The sequence below is a fragment of the Dryobates pubescens genome, chromosome 4 (assembly GCF_014839835.1).
Source record: "Dryobates pubescens isolate bDryPub1 chromosome 4, bDryPub1.pri, whole genome shotgun sequence".
Taxonomy (NCBI): Eukaryota; Metazoa; Chordata; class Aves; order Piciformes; family Picidae; genus Dryobates; species Dryobates pubescens.
Genome location: NC_071615.1, coordinates 8,110,397 through 8,128,980, shown reverse-complemented (window position 1 = coordinate 8,128,980; position 18,584 = coordinate 8,110,397). Strand labels below are relative to the sequence as shown.

The window sequence follows — 18,584 nt, the reverse complement described above, 5'->3', positions numbered from 1 at the left end:
TCCATGTCCCTGAGCACCACATCTTTTCAATACTTCCAGGGATGGTGACTCCACCACTTCCTGGGGCAGCCTGTTAATGTGCCCTTCTCTTCTCCAATTTGAGTCAAACTGCCATGTCTCCCTTTTGCCCATGCTCCTGTGACTGAATACAGTATATCTGCAGGGGAGCTTATGTCATTAATCATCATTGATCAGTGGTGGGAAATAGGGCTACGTATTCTGTTCTTCTGGGCTCAGCTCAGGGTATCTCATCACTTGCAATGACCAGGGGCATCAGCCTGATTTTTCTGGCATTACACCTGCTTTGGACAGGTGTCAATAGTGTCAGGTCCAACTTTTCACTGGTGTTAGGGATAGAGATTCACTGTTTTAAAAGCCAAACCTAACTTGCAGAAGCTGGGACTGTGGTTCAAAAAGAAGAACTGAGACAGTAGTAACTTACACATCTTATTTCAGGACACTTTTCAACACTTGAATGAGCACCCGTGATCCAAGGCCATGTTTTACTGAGTCACAGTTGCCAAGGACTGTGGTCTTACCTGTAGTATATCATAAGTAACTAAAAATCAAAAGTACATCCCAAGTATTTGTAGATCAAAGAATGGCTCCAGACACAGTAGCAAGTTATGCACCATCTCATAATTTATTATAATACAAACAAGTTTGTCAAACACAATATATTGTCTACTTATGAAAATATCAATATTCACAATTTAAATAGGTGATAGGTCCTGGAATTTTACATACCAGCAACTCGTCTAAAACATTTTGTTCCTAGCTGTGGTCTTCAAGGACACATACCTACAAGGAACTGTAAAACTGTCCATTCACAGCTTGTTTAGTTTAGTGTGTGTTTGTTTTGTTTTTTTCCTACTAATTGTAGATATTTTAAATAGAAATTAAATAGAGTACAAAAGACAATCTCCACAACAAAGATGGTTTTGCCTCCACGATGCTTTTTCCCCCTAAATAATGACGCTCTGTGGGCTTGGCTGAGTTTTTACTACTGGTAAAGGAGGAGGTACGAGCAATACAGCAAGACATTGGCTAAGTTAGCAACAGTCATTGCAAAAATGCTTCACACAACCAAAAATAAGGCAAGTATTATCAACAGCAGCTCCCATATGGCAGACTAAAGAGTCAAGGCTTTATTATCCAAAGGGGACTCTAAAGAAGGCTTCAAATGTCTGTTAACAAGATACGGCTTGATCTAAAGTCCTCCTAAATTGATGGGGCTTGGAAAAACTAAACCACAAAACCCACAAGAAACCTTCCCGTTGACTTCAGGGGGTTTTGGCCATAAGCTTTTAAAGCCCTAAATTATCAGAAATGAAATGACCAATCCACTGTACACGAAAATTGCACCTTGTCATTTCTGAAACGCTACAGAAAAGGATTGTGAGGTTTGGGTTTTGTTGAGGGGGGTGTGGGTGTGTGTTTTGGTTTGTTTTCAAATGCAGTTACAGCAATTTAATGGGTTTATTTTTAGTGGGGGAAATAAAATATTAATGCAGAATGATTTTTTTGTTGTGGTTGTTTTAAATATGGCAATCTACAAAAATACATCATCAAGGCAGGGGGAAAAAAAAAATCAGATGCTGCTGCTACTTTGCAGGCTAAACATTATGTTACAAAACCTAACCAGTCCCACCAGGTGAATGGCAGCATAGGCCATGCACTTAACTGCATTTCTCTTTAATAAATAAAAGCCCTAAACATTCACTATTTTCTGTAAGGTTATTATTCTATTAAGTAAATAGTGAATTTCTTGTGTAAAGGGTTTTTTGTTTTGCTTTCAATAGCTACATTCTCCAAAATGAACCACTTATCTACATAGATATTGCACTTTAGACTCATTCACAGGTAACTCGGACAAGCATTCCTCATAACAAAGTGAGAATAAAAATAAGTTATAAATACAGTGTTTTCCTCAAAACAGAGCGTACAGTACCCTTTTTCAGAAGGTAACTTTGGTTACTATCAACTGACAAAGACCAGAGAGAGGTTTCTGAGAGGAGGGTAGAAGGCATGGCCACAAAACGATCTCTGTAAAACAGCGGTAAAGGGAGCAATCATTTTAACCTTGCCGTGACAAACGGCAAGGCTGAGCATCTCTCTTAGGCTGTGTTATTGCAAGTAAGTGTGAAGCTTTGTTGAGATCACAGGGACAGTCTATAGGATTGAGGGGGCTCCTCATTTCCCTTTGAATCCAGGGAGGGTGGGAAGGGTCAGCTTTTGCTCTCAGCTCCCCCTTTCCTGAGACATTGCCCTCTCCTTGTTCTAACCAGAGTGGTCCTGGGGGTGCTCCAGCACCTCGCAGAGGAGTGCTGAGCAGCGATTCCTGCTGCTCTGCTAGTGGGACAGGACTGGGTGGTGTGTGCACATCGAGGTGCTGGGCATCCTGTCTCTGTGCTCCTGACCAACCTGAGTAGCCTTGATCTCTCCTGAGAAAGTGCCTCCACACACAAGCCAGCCTTTGCCTGGCGTTCCAGTCTTCATGGCTTGCACCTTCTGCTGCTGTCCCTCCAAGGGAAGGCATGCTCAGGTTTGGCATGGGTTTTGCTCTTGCAGAGCACCACTACAAGTCGGTGCACAAATGCAACCTTTGTGGCAGAAGGGAACCAGGCTGTTTCCTCAGAAGGACTTTTGCAGACTTGGTATTTCTTAGGGGAAATGCACCAAAGCTGAGTCATCCTGGGTTTTTGGGAGATGCTTTCAGCCCTCGGATCCCACCAAAGCGGGATTTACTGGATCCATTCTCAGATTACCTTGCTACATCAGTCCCTGATGCACCACAAGCTTTCTGCTGGCAGTGCAGATGGATACAGGCACAAATGCAGTACTAGCACCAGGCTACTTCTTATTTGCAGTTACTGAGAAGTTGCTGTGTCTACTGACCACATTGTGCTTGTGTTCACCATGCAAGGAAGTCTCTGCTCTCACATTCAGTAAGGCTGCATTAAGTGCCCAATACAGAAGTAAAAACATTCTGGTATGTGGCTCTGAGATACCAAATGCTAAGATCTGACAAGGCTAGAAATGAAAAGAAATGCATTTTCAGCCTTCCTCTAAAATATCTTCTCTCATTCTCTACACTCAGCATTCCTGGGATGCTGGCTATGAAATGTGAAGGAAGAGAATATTTTAAATAAGGTAAATATTTAAAAGCCTTAGTCCAGGCTGATCTATGCTTTTACAGCTGTTTGGTATTCAGTGGGTTTCTTTCACAAACAGGGTAAATTTTTTTTAACAGTTAAATGGCAGATTTACAACAGAATGGCATCATCCATCAGAAGATCACAGGTTGAGGTTTTTATGTGTTAATCTCTGAACACGGGGGATAACTGAGAATCTTTACTGATTACAAAAGAACCTAAAGCCTGTGATCACTCCAACCCTTGCAGGAGCAGCTGCAGTGGGAGCTCTGCATCAGGACTTGGCCTCTTTAGCTGCTATAACTGAAATAGCTGGAAAAAGATGCTGCTTTTGTTCTTGGCTCTAGAAACCTCCCTCTCTCCCTTGAGCTCCCCTGTCTTGGTCGCGTTCTTAAATAATAGCTTAAACCATGAATATTGGCAGCTTGCAGGACTGCTTTCCATGCCAAGGCTGCAACAGGTACTACATTGGTCCTCAAGCCTTGCTCAAATGAGCCAAAAAAGGGCTTGTCACAGTTCGTGTCCCGCAGACTGCCTCCTGCAATGAGCTCTTGACAGCAAGAAAGACTGTGTGTGATGGTATTTCATGTCAGAAACAACACATCGTTTTTGGCAAGTGCGCACACCAGAAACGGCACCTTCCGCAGTGCGTAAAAGCATCTGTTGGCTCCATGGACAGGGAACTGCATGGTCAAGTAAGGTTTTATCATTGTGTTTTAAAAAGTTGTCATTCAACACTGCTGTGGCTTTCTCCCTCCAATGACTTTGGACCGCACTGGTGCTGGAATGCAAAATGTTTGAGTGCGACTAAACACTAAGACTTGAACTCTGAAGCATATTCAAAAGGCTGTGTAAGAGACAGAGGCGCCTGCCTTCTCGCTTTTCCTCCTCAAATCAAGTGCTCCTGTTCCCTCCTTACAGTCTGATCTGCCCTCTATCTCCCAGGGAAATGAAATCAAAGAACCCCTCTTTGAAACAGCCATTTCAACAAATGACATCCTGGGGATGTAACCACTTGAAAAGAACTTGCACCCAGAAACTCTCTCGCCCTTCTCACGGTGATATTTTTATAGGCTTTCCATTCTTATCATACTGGTAAACAAGCATTTTGATGCAGTGAGAGTTGGCTGGGGAAATCCAAGGGCTGCTTGTTATGGAAAAGTTATGGTTTGTATAGAATTGTACAGGTTGCTTCTGACATTTAAAGAAGGCTTTCAGCGTGGCAGCTGCCATTGTGCGAAATCTTTTGCTAATGAAACAGTAGAGGAAGAAATTAATTGCAGTGTTCAGCAGCGCGAGCATGTTGGCGATGTCCGACACAATATGCACCACCCAGCTGTTGTTTATGGGTGACACATAGAGGTGATACAGTATCATGATTACTCTTGGTGCCCAAAGTATGGCAAAAATAGAAGTTATAGTAAACAAAATGGCTGTTGTTTTCCCCGTGGAGTACCCTCGCAGTCGGAAGTTGCTCTTTCGCCGCAGCTTGTACACAATGATGGAATTCAGGATAAAGAAGATGGAGCAGGGCACTAAGTAAACAGTAAAGCAGTGGATCCAGATGAGGACGTGATGCATCGATGTGCTTATGTAGTCTTCGATCCAAATGTTGGGCCACCAGTAGTAGGGGATGCTGGTCAAAAAGCAGGTGATATAGACACTTACAATGACCTTTCTAGTACGAGCAGGGTAGGACACTGTGTGGTACTTCAGCGGATGGCACACAGCTATATACCTATCAATTGTCAGAGGAACCGTAATCCAAATGGAGGTGTGGATGGAAGAAAATTCCAATACCTCAATTATTTTGTCCAGTACCTGAGGCATCTGTTTGTTTAAGATGAAGTCTTCCATGAGGAAGTCAACAAAGACGATGAAGAAGAGAACCAGGATGTCAGCAGCAGCTAGAGCTAACAAATAGTTATAGGAGGACTTCTGCCGGCGAGCCACCAGCTGGGAAAGGATGATGACTGTCAAGATGTTTGCTGTGGAGACAGAAACACAGAGTTAGGCTATTAAGGCATGACACCAGCTTTTCCAAGTACTTGCTTGGACCAGTAGCTTTATTCAAGCAATTAGCACCGTGACCACTTTTATTGAAGTCCAGGAAACCAAAAGGAAGACACTAGGCTTGGGTTCCTCAGAGAAGCTGTTGCAGTGAGAGGAGCGTGAGGCCCTGCTCCCAGCTGTGAGATACACTGACACTATTTCCTGGCAGATCTGGATGAGGGACAGAAAAACTCGGGACTTTCACTCCAGACACACAGGGTTAGGTGGCATCCAGCAGCTCTTTGCTGTCTCCTCAGAGCAGATGTAGAGGCAGTTATGTCCCTGGACCTGCTGCTGCTACAGGCATGATGGCAGCATCCTGAAGAGAGGGTGGTGGGACCCATACCCATGTGCAGGGAGGCAGAGGCAGTAGGAGGGAGCAGCAAGAGTGAAAACAATCTGTTTCATACACACACTTTTATTTCCCCCTTTGCTTTTTTCATTCCCCCCCAAGAAGTAACAGATAAGAAGGGTGAGGTGGGCTTTGGAGAGAAGCATTTTGTCTCTAACATGAGTTGAAATCTAAAATGAGCCAAAATTTCTGCCACTGGGGAAATGAACTACAGCAGAGTGAATGTACTTGAGTATCTGCCCTTGTTCAGTGTCACCTATTTTTTTCATTAACTTAAATTTGTATCTTGGAACAAAACTAAAGCAAACATGACAATCAACTGACTCCTTCCCTAAATAAATTTCTTAAAAGAATGATGATTCCAACAATATTTTCTCAAACTGCCTTCAGAAGAATTTTTCTGGTTCTGCCCTCCATTAACAGAAATGCAACTATATTTATTTCTGCCCAGAGCAGATGTGGGATATGAGGGGTGATGTAGTCAGAACTGCTGTGTCATTTTTCACTTACTTGCTTACAAAATGCCTCTTGTTGTGCCTGCCGATGAGCCCTAGAGGTACAGTGAGTGATGTACTGTCAAGGAAATCCTCAAGCTGGAGCATTTATCATGGCTGTGCAGCCATTGTTGGTTTTGGCCAGCCAGGTGGTGCAGCTCAGCTTCACAAATACAGTATGTGACCTCTCTGGAATCGACTCACTCCAGGGGTAACAGCTGGACTCAGCATGCAGCAAGTGTTTTGGTGCCATGGGTTAGTTGTTTAGGTGGTGTTGGATTGGTTGATGGGTTGGACGCGATGATCTTGAAGGTCTCTTCCAACCTGGTTTATTCTATGTATTCTAAGTGGGTGTTCGAGCATGTTTGGTCCTCGCTGGTAACTGCGGCCTGTCAGAGTTGCTCCTGCAGAGATGCTGTAGCTGCACCACATCCAGGCAGAGCAGCCCTGTTCTCCATCTCTTTTGCCTATTCTGGGGGGTCCCACTGTTTGGCCCTATCCTTCTCTCCTGTATTCTCCACAAGAGCAGATCTACAAGCAATCCTTTCCTCTGCTCCTCCTCCCCCCACCTTTCTCAGGGTTCCCAGCAACGGCAGTAACAGCCTGTACTGAAATGCAGGTTATTTGTCTAACGCCAGCCGGCTTTGCTGGGTGAGCCGGATTAGAAAATTGATCTGACAAAGTACATGCAAGCTCTATCCAATTTTTCTGCAAGGGTTACAGTATCTTGTATTGGAAATGCTTTCACCAGGATCACATTAGGGTGTTTTTTTTTCCTATGGCTGGATGATATGAAATATAGTAATATCATTTACTTTGTGAAAACAGATATATAATGGGGTGCAGCAGAAAGTTGCCAAGTTGACAGTGTGTCAGCACAGGATTTAGGAGTGCTTTTCCTGCTGCAGGCTGTGCAGGGAAAGTGAAGATGAGCTACAAGTCTCTGTCCTTCATCTGTTTCCAAGCCAGTGCTAAGCTGGTCCTTGGTGTGTCCTCAAACATTATCAAAAGCTCAATAAAATAGGAAATGGGCAGGAACACTGCCCCATGTCAACAACTGTGTCCCTCTGCCATCATCTCAGTGACTCCTGGGTGCCTATTCAGTGTCTCGTGAGCTCTCCTGTGGGCAAAAATTACTTACTGCGGGTGAAAGGGGATGGAAGAGCTTCTGAGACCACACTTCAACCTTTTTTACCCAAATTTTTGCACTGATTTTGTAACTAGTGATAAGAACTATAGCAAAGACGATAACGGAGATGCAAAAGTTCCCGACTCTACTGTAACTTACAGTTGCTGGACAGGTTAACGCCTCCAAATTGTCCTGGACAGCACATGCTGCTCATTTCTTGTAATGTTTTTTCTAGATACTACATAGTTCAGGTAATCTGAATTTGAAAAAGATTGATCTCTGTGCTGAGGGTTGATTAGAAGATGACAGACAAGAATTTATGCCAGCGTCACTTGCTGCAGTGCAGTATTCTGAATTTATAAATATCTGGTTGAGAACCAGCTTGATTAGGGACTAGCTGGCTGAAACCTCAAGATGCCACTAGCAGATGATGAAAGGCAGCTGTAAGAAAAGGTAGAGTCTCAGTTCTTTTCCTTCAGTCACAAGGATGCCTTTTGAGATACAGCATCTGAAAGCGTTTGACACCCAAACACCGTTGGTCCACACTGCTCAAAATATGGCAACGTTCTAACTTGGTCAGACTTTGTCACAGGGCACTTACACTTCTCCTTTGACATGTCCTTTGACTTTATCAGCTTCAAATTGCACAGATTGTAGCACTGAAATTTGTGCCATTAGAGGCCCTACACATCTGAGAGGGATCCTTTAGGAGTAACTTGGGTTCTCTTGTGGATCTCTGCTCTGGTGAGACCCCACCTGGAGTACTGTATCCAGTTTTGGAGCCCCTATTACAGGAAGGATCTGGACATGCTGGAAGGTGTCCAGAGAAGGGCCACGAGGATGATCAGAGGGCTGGAGCTCCTCTGCTATGGGGACAGACTGAGGTCATTGGGGCTGTTCAGTCTGGAGAAGAGAAGGCTCCAAGGAGACCTTCTTGTGGCCTTCCGGTATCTGAAGGGGGCCGACAAGAAGGCTGGGGAGGGACTTCTTAGGATATCAGGTAGTGATAGGACTAGGGGGAATGGAATGAAGCTGGAGGTGGGGAGACTCAGGCTGGATGTGAGGAGGAAGTTCTTCACCGTGAGAGTGGTGAAGCCCTGGAATGGGTTGTCCAGGGAGGTGGTTGAGGCTCCATCGCTGGAGGTGTTTAAGACCAGGCTGGATGAGGCTCTGGCCAGCCTGATCTAGTGTGAGGTGTCCCTGCCCATGGCAGGGGGGTTGAAATTAGATGATGCTTGAGGTCTCTTGGAACCCTGATAATTCTATGATTCTACCATTTGTGTTTGCTTCCCATACTGAGGCCATGCTGCCTTGCTTGCTGAGTCCTTGACTTGCCAGCAAAGCCTGGGCTGTCTTCTGTGCCTCCTCGAAGCAGTACCTGTGACCTAAAGGCACAGTTTTCTCTCCATCTTTGTATTTTGTGGATTACTATTATAGCTCAAACAGTGTCTAACCACAGCCTTCGCAGGGGATTCGGAGTGCTCCTTCCATGGCCTATTATCGCTGCATGCAAGCTTAAGCAGAAGCAATTCTGTCTGTCTAAAGAACAAATAGGCATCTTTGTGGGCTTTGGTTTTGGTGTGTTTGGTTGTGTGTTCTTTTAATGAGAACATTTTGCAGGCACACAGCAGCCTGTGGGGGGAAATAGCCTTTCCAACACAAGCGGTAGCGCCGCCGCGCTGGGAATAAGGCCTGGTGTGTGGTTCAGCAGTTCAGCGCCATAAAGCAGCTAAATGAAGTAGCCAGGAGTGTCTGTCGCTTACTGAGCGTGATAAATGTTAGGTCACTGGATATAATGGACGCCTTTTACCCAATACAGTTGTTGCTAGGATCCCTATAAATTATTGTGCAATGTATGAAACTACTCTGCAGGCTTCGCATTCGTCACCTGATGGTTTACAAACAGGGAATTTTAAATGGCTTTAAAAAACCCCCACGTTAGTTAACACTTCTTTCCTACACGTGGAAATTTGTGAGGCTCTAAGTGCAATATGCTAAAAATACATGAAGGGAGGAGGGGGGGGGAGTAGTGTTTTGGCTTAATGAGAATAGATTGTTTCCTCTAAACTAGAGGCAATATTAGAATGTAAACAGGTACCATGTCCAGCTCTCAGATCTGGCTGCGGTTACTGACAGTCATTCACCAAGAATTACCAGATTAGAGATGAGGATGGTGTTCAGCTCTTGTGAGAGCTCTCTGAAGAAGATGATGGCAATGGGTGATGTCTGATGTAGGCCACATAACAAGGAAGGGAAAAAACCGCTGTGGCAAAGCAAACACGCTCGTTAATGATGTTGGCTACAGTCACTTACATGGTCTTTTAAAATGAGCCCTGGATGCTGTTTGCCATTAATAAAGATGGGGCAGTTCCATGTTTTTCTCATGCAGCAGGTGGGGACAACTTTCATGATGGTGCTTCTTCATAGCTAATGTCATTTGTTCTTCTCTTTTATTATCATATCCTCAGATTTTCCCCTAAACTATTGCAAAGTGTAAAGAGAGACTTTATAGAGCATAATTTGTACAAGTTCTTCCTTCCCTGAAAATTCCTGCGAGGATCGATTTTTAAAATACATTGATTTATTATCTGTTCAGTTGTCTCAGTGCTGCCAAACAGCATGCACACACTTGCCCTTGGGAAGGAAGGGCCCTCTTCCAGTGCCCACATCATGTTCCAGAGGATGGAGAAGGATCTAAGTCAGAAAAGAGCATCAGAATTGCTACAGCAGGCACAGGAGCAGGACTGCTGTGAGAGGAGATTTTACAGCTTGTAGGAAGGCTCTTGTGTGATTTGTGCAGGGACAGACCATGCCAGCTCTGAGGGTGAAAGTGAACTTAGAGGTAGAGGATGATCGAGTTCCTGCCCAGAACAACCCTAAACTCCTCTTCATACATGGAAGACCGTGTTAGTGACTGCCAGAGAAAGCATGGCATGGCCTTATGCTTATGAGTCACAGGGGTCAGAAGCCAGATTCTGACAATGAAATCTGACCTCTGGAGCCATTTTTCCACAGACAGCTTTTATTAGCTGTGGCAGCTCCAGGCTCTGTGAATGAGGTTCATTGCTCTGTAGCTGGCTATGGAGACCAGAGAAGGATTTTGATCTAGCCGAAAGTACATCCTTGCTGTTGGATGGCACAGACACAGTAGTGGCATGGAGACACCAATGGCTCACTTTGAGCCTTGCCAACCACTCAGGCTTAAGTGCAGTAACTTGTCTGGCAGACAGGTGTAATGATATTACAGTATCACAGTATCAGTAAGGTTGGAAGAGACCTCAAAGATCGAGTCACAGCTTTCCTAGACTGTCAGAGTAGTGTTTTTTCCCTGGCTTTTATAAAATAAGGTGATTTTTGCTATTTGAGAACAGCTCAGAAGGAACAATAGGTTAAGATGCAGGGAGGCCCAGTATGTTCCCACCAGTGTACCCACCACATATGTGTGAATGGGTCAGTGATCTGGTTCTCTTTGCTGTCTTCACCCTCCTCATCTACCTTGCCTGACCTGGGCCTACAGCACAGAAAACCTCTAGTGACCCTTGGATATTCCCTCCTGAAGCCTTTCTTAGAGGCATCTACATGAGGATAAAAATGTCTACTAGAGTAGCAAAGCTTTCTAATTGGAAATTGGCACTGGGAGAAGAAAAAGCAATCTGCAAAATAATGCAGAAATCATAAAAGGGATTTGGTTATTCATGCAGCGTATCTGGACAGACGGAGATTTTCAAGGCAATTTGGGTGTCTCATTTGGCAGGTGTCTGTGGCTTCTAAATGTGAGCTGTCAGTGAAGTTTAAGAGGTCTCAAGCTAAGTAACTTGAGCTTGAGGACGACAAAACCATTCTACCCTTCTGATATCAAATGCCAAAGCACTGAGGCAGGTGCCAAAGGTATCTGATGGGACTACTAGGATGGAGGCAGGATGTGATTTCATAAGGGGACTGGCACGAATTCTTTACTAAACATGAATAATTAAGAGGATTTCACCATTGACTGTGGTTTTGCTAAAACCCAAAGTTTTTATGTCTTCCTAAAGCATTAGCTAATGCAATAAGAGCTCATGCTTGCAAACCCCATGGCCAAGCTTTCTCAGAGACTATCCTAATTTTACACAATATGCAGGAAATTACAGACTATGTAAAACCCTCACAGTTTGGCTTTATTTACCCCATGGAGAATGCACTGCACCCACACTAAATACATCACCCTTTGCTGTGTCAGTCTGGATATTGAAGAAAACATACTTGGAATGAACAAAGGTTTGTGAAATATCCTAGTCTGATGTAACTGACTGTCAGGTAATTTGTCTTGAAACCAAAAGCAACCTCTAGTGCATCTGACTGCACAGTCAGTGCACTGCAGGATTGAAGAGATGTGGAAGTTAAATGACTTTGTTTCAGGTGGCAGAGGAGAACCATTTCAGTGAGGAGGATGTGTGCACTGTTTGAATGGGCAGGCTTCTCTCCTCTTCTCTAGGTAAAGAGATAAAATTCCTTTTGATTAAGCCTCTGTAGTGCTAATTCTGATTCTGGTCCTGGTCCTGGTCCTACTTGGTTGCCTCCACATCATTCTCCCTGCACAACCATAATGGTGTTCTGGAATGCAACCCAACACCATCTTCTTCCATCAGGCCATCCTCAGATGGCACCAACAGTGCTCCAGACATTGGGGTGTCAGATCCTTATGTACATTTGTATCTCCATTCTGCAGAACAAAACTGGAATCGCTTGCAAGGTCTCCTGTGCCCAGAGAGTTAATTTTGGCTTTGTTTCCTATTCTGATGTCTCAAAGTTAAAGGAAAAATAGATTAAAGGCTGAAAAAGACCACCTAAGACTGAAGGTGAAAGTTTTTGTGGCCAGATATTGCTTTGCACTTGGCATGGAAGCAGAGAGCGTGCCACGTCAGGACATCTCCATGTTGTTTGTTTGCCTACAGCAAATTGTTTTAACGTATGTGGATGAGGGCCTTCTGCTGGCTTGTTTCTGCTGATTCACTCCCATTTTATGGACGGGAGCAGGAAGAGGAGGAGGATGAGAGAACTAAGCAAGGGGGTGGATGAAGAACAGCAGGGGATCAGACTGCCTAATGCTTCTGAATGGCAACTGGGGGCCGCGCATTACCCACCTACCGTGAAAACTGGCTGTGCTCTCTCTTTTGTGACGTTGTCATTTCAAGGAAAAAAATCTCCTTTGGAGTTTTTTCTTCCCAATCCATTTTATCAGCCTGCCATGCAAGGTTGTGCATTTTCATAGTCTACTGAGCCTCCCAAATACTGCACCTCGTTATCATTACAGCCCTGACAGTGTTGTCGCCTACTGATGTGGCGAAAGAAAACCAAAGTTAGCAGTTGTACTCTGTAGCAGCATTCAGAGATGGGAGATCGAATCTTCCTCTGCATCAGCATGGATTCAGTCACATACTGTCTTTCAGACTACAAGGCTTTAGTGGCCACAGTCTCCAGACCAGATGACATCTCTCCCATCTGCATGCACACCTTGCTGTCACCATTTCTGTGCAGGAGCACTGTATTGAATCTATTCTTTTTCATAATGATTCTTCTCTCCTTAAACAAAAAGTGGTTGTTTTGCAATAGGAAGTGACTAATTTTAAGTCTGTTAGCAGCAGTTTTGTTTCCTTCTGTCCAGTAGTGCTACTGTAATGTGCTGCAGTGCCCTTCAGTTGCTCTGACAGCTGAGCTCAAGTTCAGCCAATTTATTTGTTCTCCTTTAAGCAGGATGCAATGTACTGGCTATGCATCCAATTCAGATTTTAAGTCAGAGAAGAGTGGCCTTTGAATAAAAGGGAGGTTGAATCAGGCCTCAGGAGGGTTCAGTTCTTATTCACTGTGTGAACTCTGTCTAATGAGCGACAGCTAAAGAGCGCTGTTTTATCAAGGTCATAACTCTGCATGTAACAATTCTCCCACTCATATTTTCAGATCTTCCTTTAGCACTTCTATTGTTCAGGTGTGCTGTTATGGGGAAGGCTATTTATTCAGGTATTGGAAATGCTTTCTTTAATCAGAAGCATGTACTGTGATTGCAGAATATGCAAGGCAGTAGATGGCAGGAATCCAAAACAGGGCAGACACTTCTGTACTGCTGTGTGCTGTATGTACATCTATATTCTGCTTGCTTTGGCATTTACTGGGTATTAGATGCCATGTGAGTCATCAACAAACATTGCTACCTGTCCCTTTTCCTATTCTTGCTACTAACCAGGCTGCAGCTGTAGGCACAGATGGCAACACTCTTCAGGTCTCATTTTCCCTGCGCTGCCAGGGAGTGGACGGAACACAGCTGGGCTGTTGCATGGTGGTGGTTCTTAGGACAGTGATGCTCAGCTCACAGCCTACCAGCTGTACCTTCCTTGCCAGGGCAGTGATCCTGGTTTGCATGCCTCCCAAACAGCCTCCTTAATCCAAGCTGCATATGAGGAGAGGGCTCCAGAAGGACCAAGTTCTCCATCGTTATCAGCTTGCCTGTGTCTGTAATGTAGTTTGCATGGGTACAGTGCAAAGGTTAGGCACATGTGTGGCAACTGAACACCCCAGGAAGCATCTGGCTTGCTGTGTGAGGACAGTCAGTCTGTCACCTGTTAGGGTAAGGTCCCTTACATGTAGCTCTCTCTAGGCCAGGACAACAGCTTCTCTCTCTTTGCATGGAGTCCACCCAGTGCACTCTGTGTGTGGATGGGCTTTGAATGACTGGTGGTGTCTGTACCTCTGTGACACCTTGTTCAGCAGCATGCCTAACATGAAAGCTGTCTGTCCAGACCCTTCAGCTGGGAGCACTCAAGTGTGTCTAAGCTGCCTTCCCAAGCTTGTAAAGTTCTGAATCTGTGTTTAGATCAGTGTGATCATTTTTATTCAAAAGCCTCAAATGCAAATAAAAGAAACATCTGTGAACTAGGCTCTCAAAGTTTAGAGTCACAACTTCCCTGGGGCATTAATGTGAGTCTGTTACCTCTTGGGGATGCTGTAAGGGTGTTAGATAAGTGCCTGTACTGGCATGTAATGACCTCTGAAGCCAAGTTACTCTCCAGACAGCTGAGGGACCAGGGAGTAAAGTGGAGCCAGTAATGATGCAGTAAGAAGGCCAGATTTTACTTTGCTTCTCTGTACTATCTGGAGGAATGAGACCTCTGGAAGCATGCATCAGGCCAGGCCACATTCTAGGAAACACTGCCACTTGGTTCTTTCAGCAGCAACATGCTGTACCCTTGATGGGAAAGGGGACTGTGTGCAAGACAACTCAGTTGCCACTGCACTTTCTAATGAAGTAGGAATCAGGGTCAAAGCTAGGTGTCTGCAGCAAGCACTGCTGCTCCTCTGCATGGCCTTCAGGGCCACGTTTGGTGGCACCACCCTAGCATGAGCGCTTTGGTGTAGCTGCTTCATTGGGCTCTTCCTGGCAAAGGGACAGACTAAGAGTTGATACCTATTGCTCTTTGCTTCCTCACCTTACCAGCCCACTCCTGGACTGAATCAGAACAATTTGTTCCCTTCTCCACATCCAACAGCACCTCCTCCCTGGCATTTCTTTCACTAAGGCAAGAAACACTTCCATTAAGACTTCCTGCAGTCTTGCCTCCTGGCTAGCTAAAGGGGCTTTCAGAGGTCCTCTCCAAGTGACAGAGAATAGGAGTGCAGGGGCAGCAGAACAGCTTGGTAAATGATAACACACCCCCCAAATGAAAGTATGACACTGCTTCCAGCATGGCTGCCTCACTCTGCTCCCTGCCCTTGCACCTGCAGCTTCACTGTGTCCCACACAGCCTTCTCCTGGCTGTGGGGCTGCACAGTTGTGGGACACCTTTCCACATCTGCACTCAAATCCAGTTTCAGAAAGCAGTCTTTATCTTGCCAGCCACTGCTTAGAGGGAAGAGCAGATCGGAAGGTGCAGTCACCTCTGGCACGTGGCACACGCTGCAGCAGGGGCAGTGTGCTGTGGTGCCTCCGTGGGTGCCCCTCTCTACAGGGCACACCCTGGCACTTGCCTGTGTGTGCTGCTGCCAGAGCAGCAGTAAAGGGAGTTCACTTTGGTCTCTGCCTTCTTCAGACTCTGTAGTGCCTGGTTGAATAGGGAGGGAAGAAAGCCACAGCCGAGAGCAGGATCTGCTGAGCTGCCTGGGCTGTACAAGGAAGGGGAAGGGCAGGGCTGCTTTCTCTGCAAGCACAGTCAGGCCTGGCATCGCTTGGCCTCAAAGTGGAGTTGTTGAGTTAGTGAAATTTCCTTCTGACACTAGAGCAGGAAAGGCAGAAACAGTTAACGGGTTTCTCATCAATCTTTCTTCAAGGAGTTTCCATTTCAGCAAAACACTGCACTAGTGCTGTATGGGAAGACAGATCCTAGACAGTGTTTCTCTCAAGTCCTTGGCACCATGCAAAGCTAATTACTCAGATCCCGCAGACTTCAGGGTTGTTTTTCTAACAGGTAAGCAGTGTGCTTCCTTTACAATTTTCTGATGTTAGAAAACTGAAGAGCAGCTTCAAATTAAAACATGCAAAGCTCTTTTTACCACTTCTCTTGCCCTGTACATCCTTAATGAAGAATGGCCATGTTAGCCTTCCCTTAAACAGCTTGTTCTCATCTCTGTGCAGTTTTAGGGTGAGAATCATGAATTTCTCATGCCCTTAGCATACTGTGCACTTACTCAGAACGATGTACTTGGGTAGTACTTTCAGGTGTTAGTGCCAATGTTATTCTCAGACAGTGTGTACTGAGCAAGCTGACTGAGGTAAGTCCACGGAACTCAGCAGTGCTGCACCATCAAATCTTTGGCCAGTTCTGTTATATTCTATCACTGGTGCTGCTGCTCTAATCAACCAATGATTGGTCCCTTGAGAAATGTGTGTCACCATTGCTCATTGGGATCATGCACAGATTTTAACCATGTTCTTGGAATGACAACGTTAGGTCTGTAATTACAAAGCAGTATCCTTAGGGAGCTGTGCAAGTACCTGCAGAGCACTCATTAAGGGTTGCCTCCTGTCTGTGCATGTAAGACTTTTCCCCCATTTCACAAGGGCCAGTTTTGCCAGAGTCTGCTTCATCACAACTCTTTTGCTTGCTATCTTGAGAGGGTCTTGGTCAGTTCCTGGGCATTATGTGCCAAAATCAGAGCTTGTCATTACTGTGGGGATCTGCGCAATCCCTAAGGAATTAATGAAGAGGAAACTACCTTTTCAACTCTGCTGGCTGGGTCTCTTCAGGTCAGGGTTGGGACTGTGGAGCAGAGAAAGCAGAGAGCCTATGCCCTGCATCTTCTGCAGGGAAATACAGGACTTAACTTTCCAGTTGTCTGAACTATTGGCCAATTTTCAAATTTTAACTACAAGCCAAGAAGGGGAAAAAATGTAAAAGCATGAAGAACGTCACTTGGTAATTGCACAAGCGTTGCTCAGAGGCAGGCTTCTCTTCATGTCTGATTTAAAACATTTCTATGTATGAACTGCATGAAGGAGGAATTAAGGTGAACAAAACATCTAGAAATTGTAGACTATTAACTGTCATTGCTGCTTGCCATTTTACATGGCACTTCAAATGCGTAGCTGTACACAGACACAAGCAAACTCTCTTGTATTGCACTCTTGCAATTCCGATTCGCTTTGGTGCATCAGATTGCTCTAACTTTTCCCAACTCATTCTGCCTGTCCTGGGATCACTGCAAGTTACTCTGAGGCTGGAGGTGTTAAGCCAGGGAACAAGTCTGCCCATCCTGCATTGGGCTGGCAGCTCTGCCCACTGAAGCCCAGTCTGTAACTGCAGAAATGGTGCTGCACAGGCAGCTCCCTGCAGTCCAGGGTGCTAAGGTGTCTTGCTGACAGCCTGAGACAAGCATCTCTGGGAGGAAAAACCTTCTCTTGAAGTGCTCTGGCTCATCTAAGACAGTCATGCTGGTGTGGTGCTCATGTGGCATCTGCACATGTTGAGCTGTGGTTATCTGCATGTGGCACTGGTGCCTTACAGGTGTCCACACCCAAGCCTGAACCATCCTTCTCTTCCCCATTTGGGGTGATGAGCTTTTGTCATCCCCAGCATCTCTACATTGTCCCCTTTTTAAGTGGAAAAATTCCATGAGGGTTATACAGTGTGGAGGCTGGTCCCTGTGAGCTGGGACTTTGTTCTGAGTCCTGTACCTGTACTCGAGGATCTCAGTGTCAGCATTGCCTTTGCAGGGTGCTAATCCCAAGACTGGACTTTCTAGACACTGTCCTGTTCCATCAGCTGTGGGGACAGGCTCCAAAGTAAGACAACTCTCTCACTGAATGTTCCATCCCTAGCCAAGGTCCTTACTGGTGGTATGTCGCTCCTAGAGCAAATCAACCCTGCCCCAGGTAGCCAGGCAGAGATTTACACCAGAACTCGACAGCATTTTCGATCGCTGTCGCCCCGGCACGCAATTGACAGGGGACAGACCAGGCTGCCCTCCGTACCTCTTCAAACGGCCAAGGGGATTATGGTCTAAACTTCACGACGGGTTGAGACTTACATGTCAAGTTCAAAGTCAGAGCGCCCTAGTCCGGGTGGGAAAGCGACCGCAGCGACGCGAGGGCAGGGACAAAGCCCAGCAAGAGAGAAGGTGCGGGGACAGCAGCATGTGGGGCACTGGGATGCTGAGAAACACCCGCGCTGCTGCCCTCCGAGCCGGCGAAGGAACGCGTTCCGTGCCCGCCGCAGCGATCACCCCGCAGCACACGGCGGGCAGCCGGGTACAGCCTCTCCGGCAGCTCTGCGGGCACCTCGCAGCCTCGCCACGCCGCGGCAGCTCCCCGTCCCCGCCGGCTCCCCGCTGCCCACCCTGGGGCGCGGCACTCACCCGGCAGCCCGAGGCAGAGCAGCAGGCTGTAGTAGACGACAGGTGCGTATCCCAAGCCGCAGCCATAGCGCTGGTGCGCCAGGAGGGAGCCGTTGTGGAGGTGGAGGTGAAGGTGGTTGTGCTCCATGGACCCGCTCTCCCTGCGGCCGCGCTGCCGGCGCTCGCTCCGCCGCCCCGGCCGCGCCGCCCGCCCCTCGCACGTTCAGCAGCGGCGAGCGATGCGCGGCCCCCGCGGCGGGTGGCAGCGGCGGCGGCACATGGCGCGGCCCCCGGTGTGCGGGGCCGGGCGGGGCGGGACCAGCCCGGCTCCCGCCGGTGGGGCGGGGCAGCCTCCGCCTCGGGCCGCCCCAGGTGGCGGGGGCGCGCCGCCGTTCGCTTGCCCTGGGACCCCCCCCGGTTGTTGCAGGCAGGTGCTGAGGAGGAGGGGAAGCCCAGTAGAGTAGGCTCCAGGTGAGCCTTGGGGCTGCTCCTTGAGTGCCCTTCAGGACCTTCTTGTTGTCCGCAGTCCGGGGATGCCCGGCTCTCACCCCCCGCTGTCACCGCGGCGCGGGTGAAGCTCCCCGGGTGAAGCGCCGCCTTCC

At 46.8% G+C, this 18,584-nt stretch overlaps 1 protein-coding gene across 1 annotated transcript; it reads right to left on the bottom strand.

Annotated features, from left to right (window-relative positions):
* Positions 1-1,809: 1,809 nt before the first annotated feature.
* GPR139 (G protein-coupled receptor 139) lies at positions 1,810-18,130 on the bottom strand. Its single transcript, XM_054161325.1, has 2 exons — positions 18,004-18,130; positions 1,810-5,143 (listed from the first exon to the last, which is right to left on the bottom strand). Exons 1-2 carry the CDS (start codon positions 18,128-18,130, stop codon positions 4,209-4,211), a joined length of 1,062 nt encoding a protein of 353 aa, XP_054017300.1. The 3' UTR covers positions 1,810-4,208.
* Between the last annotated feature and the right edge of the window lie 454 nt (positions 18,131-18,584).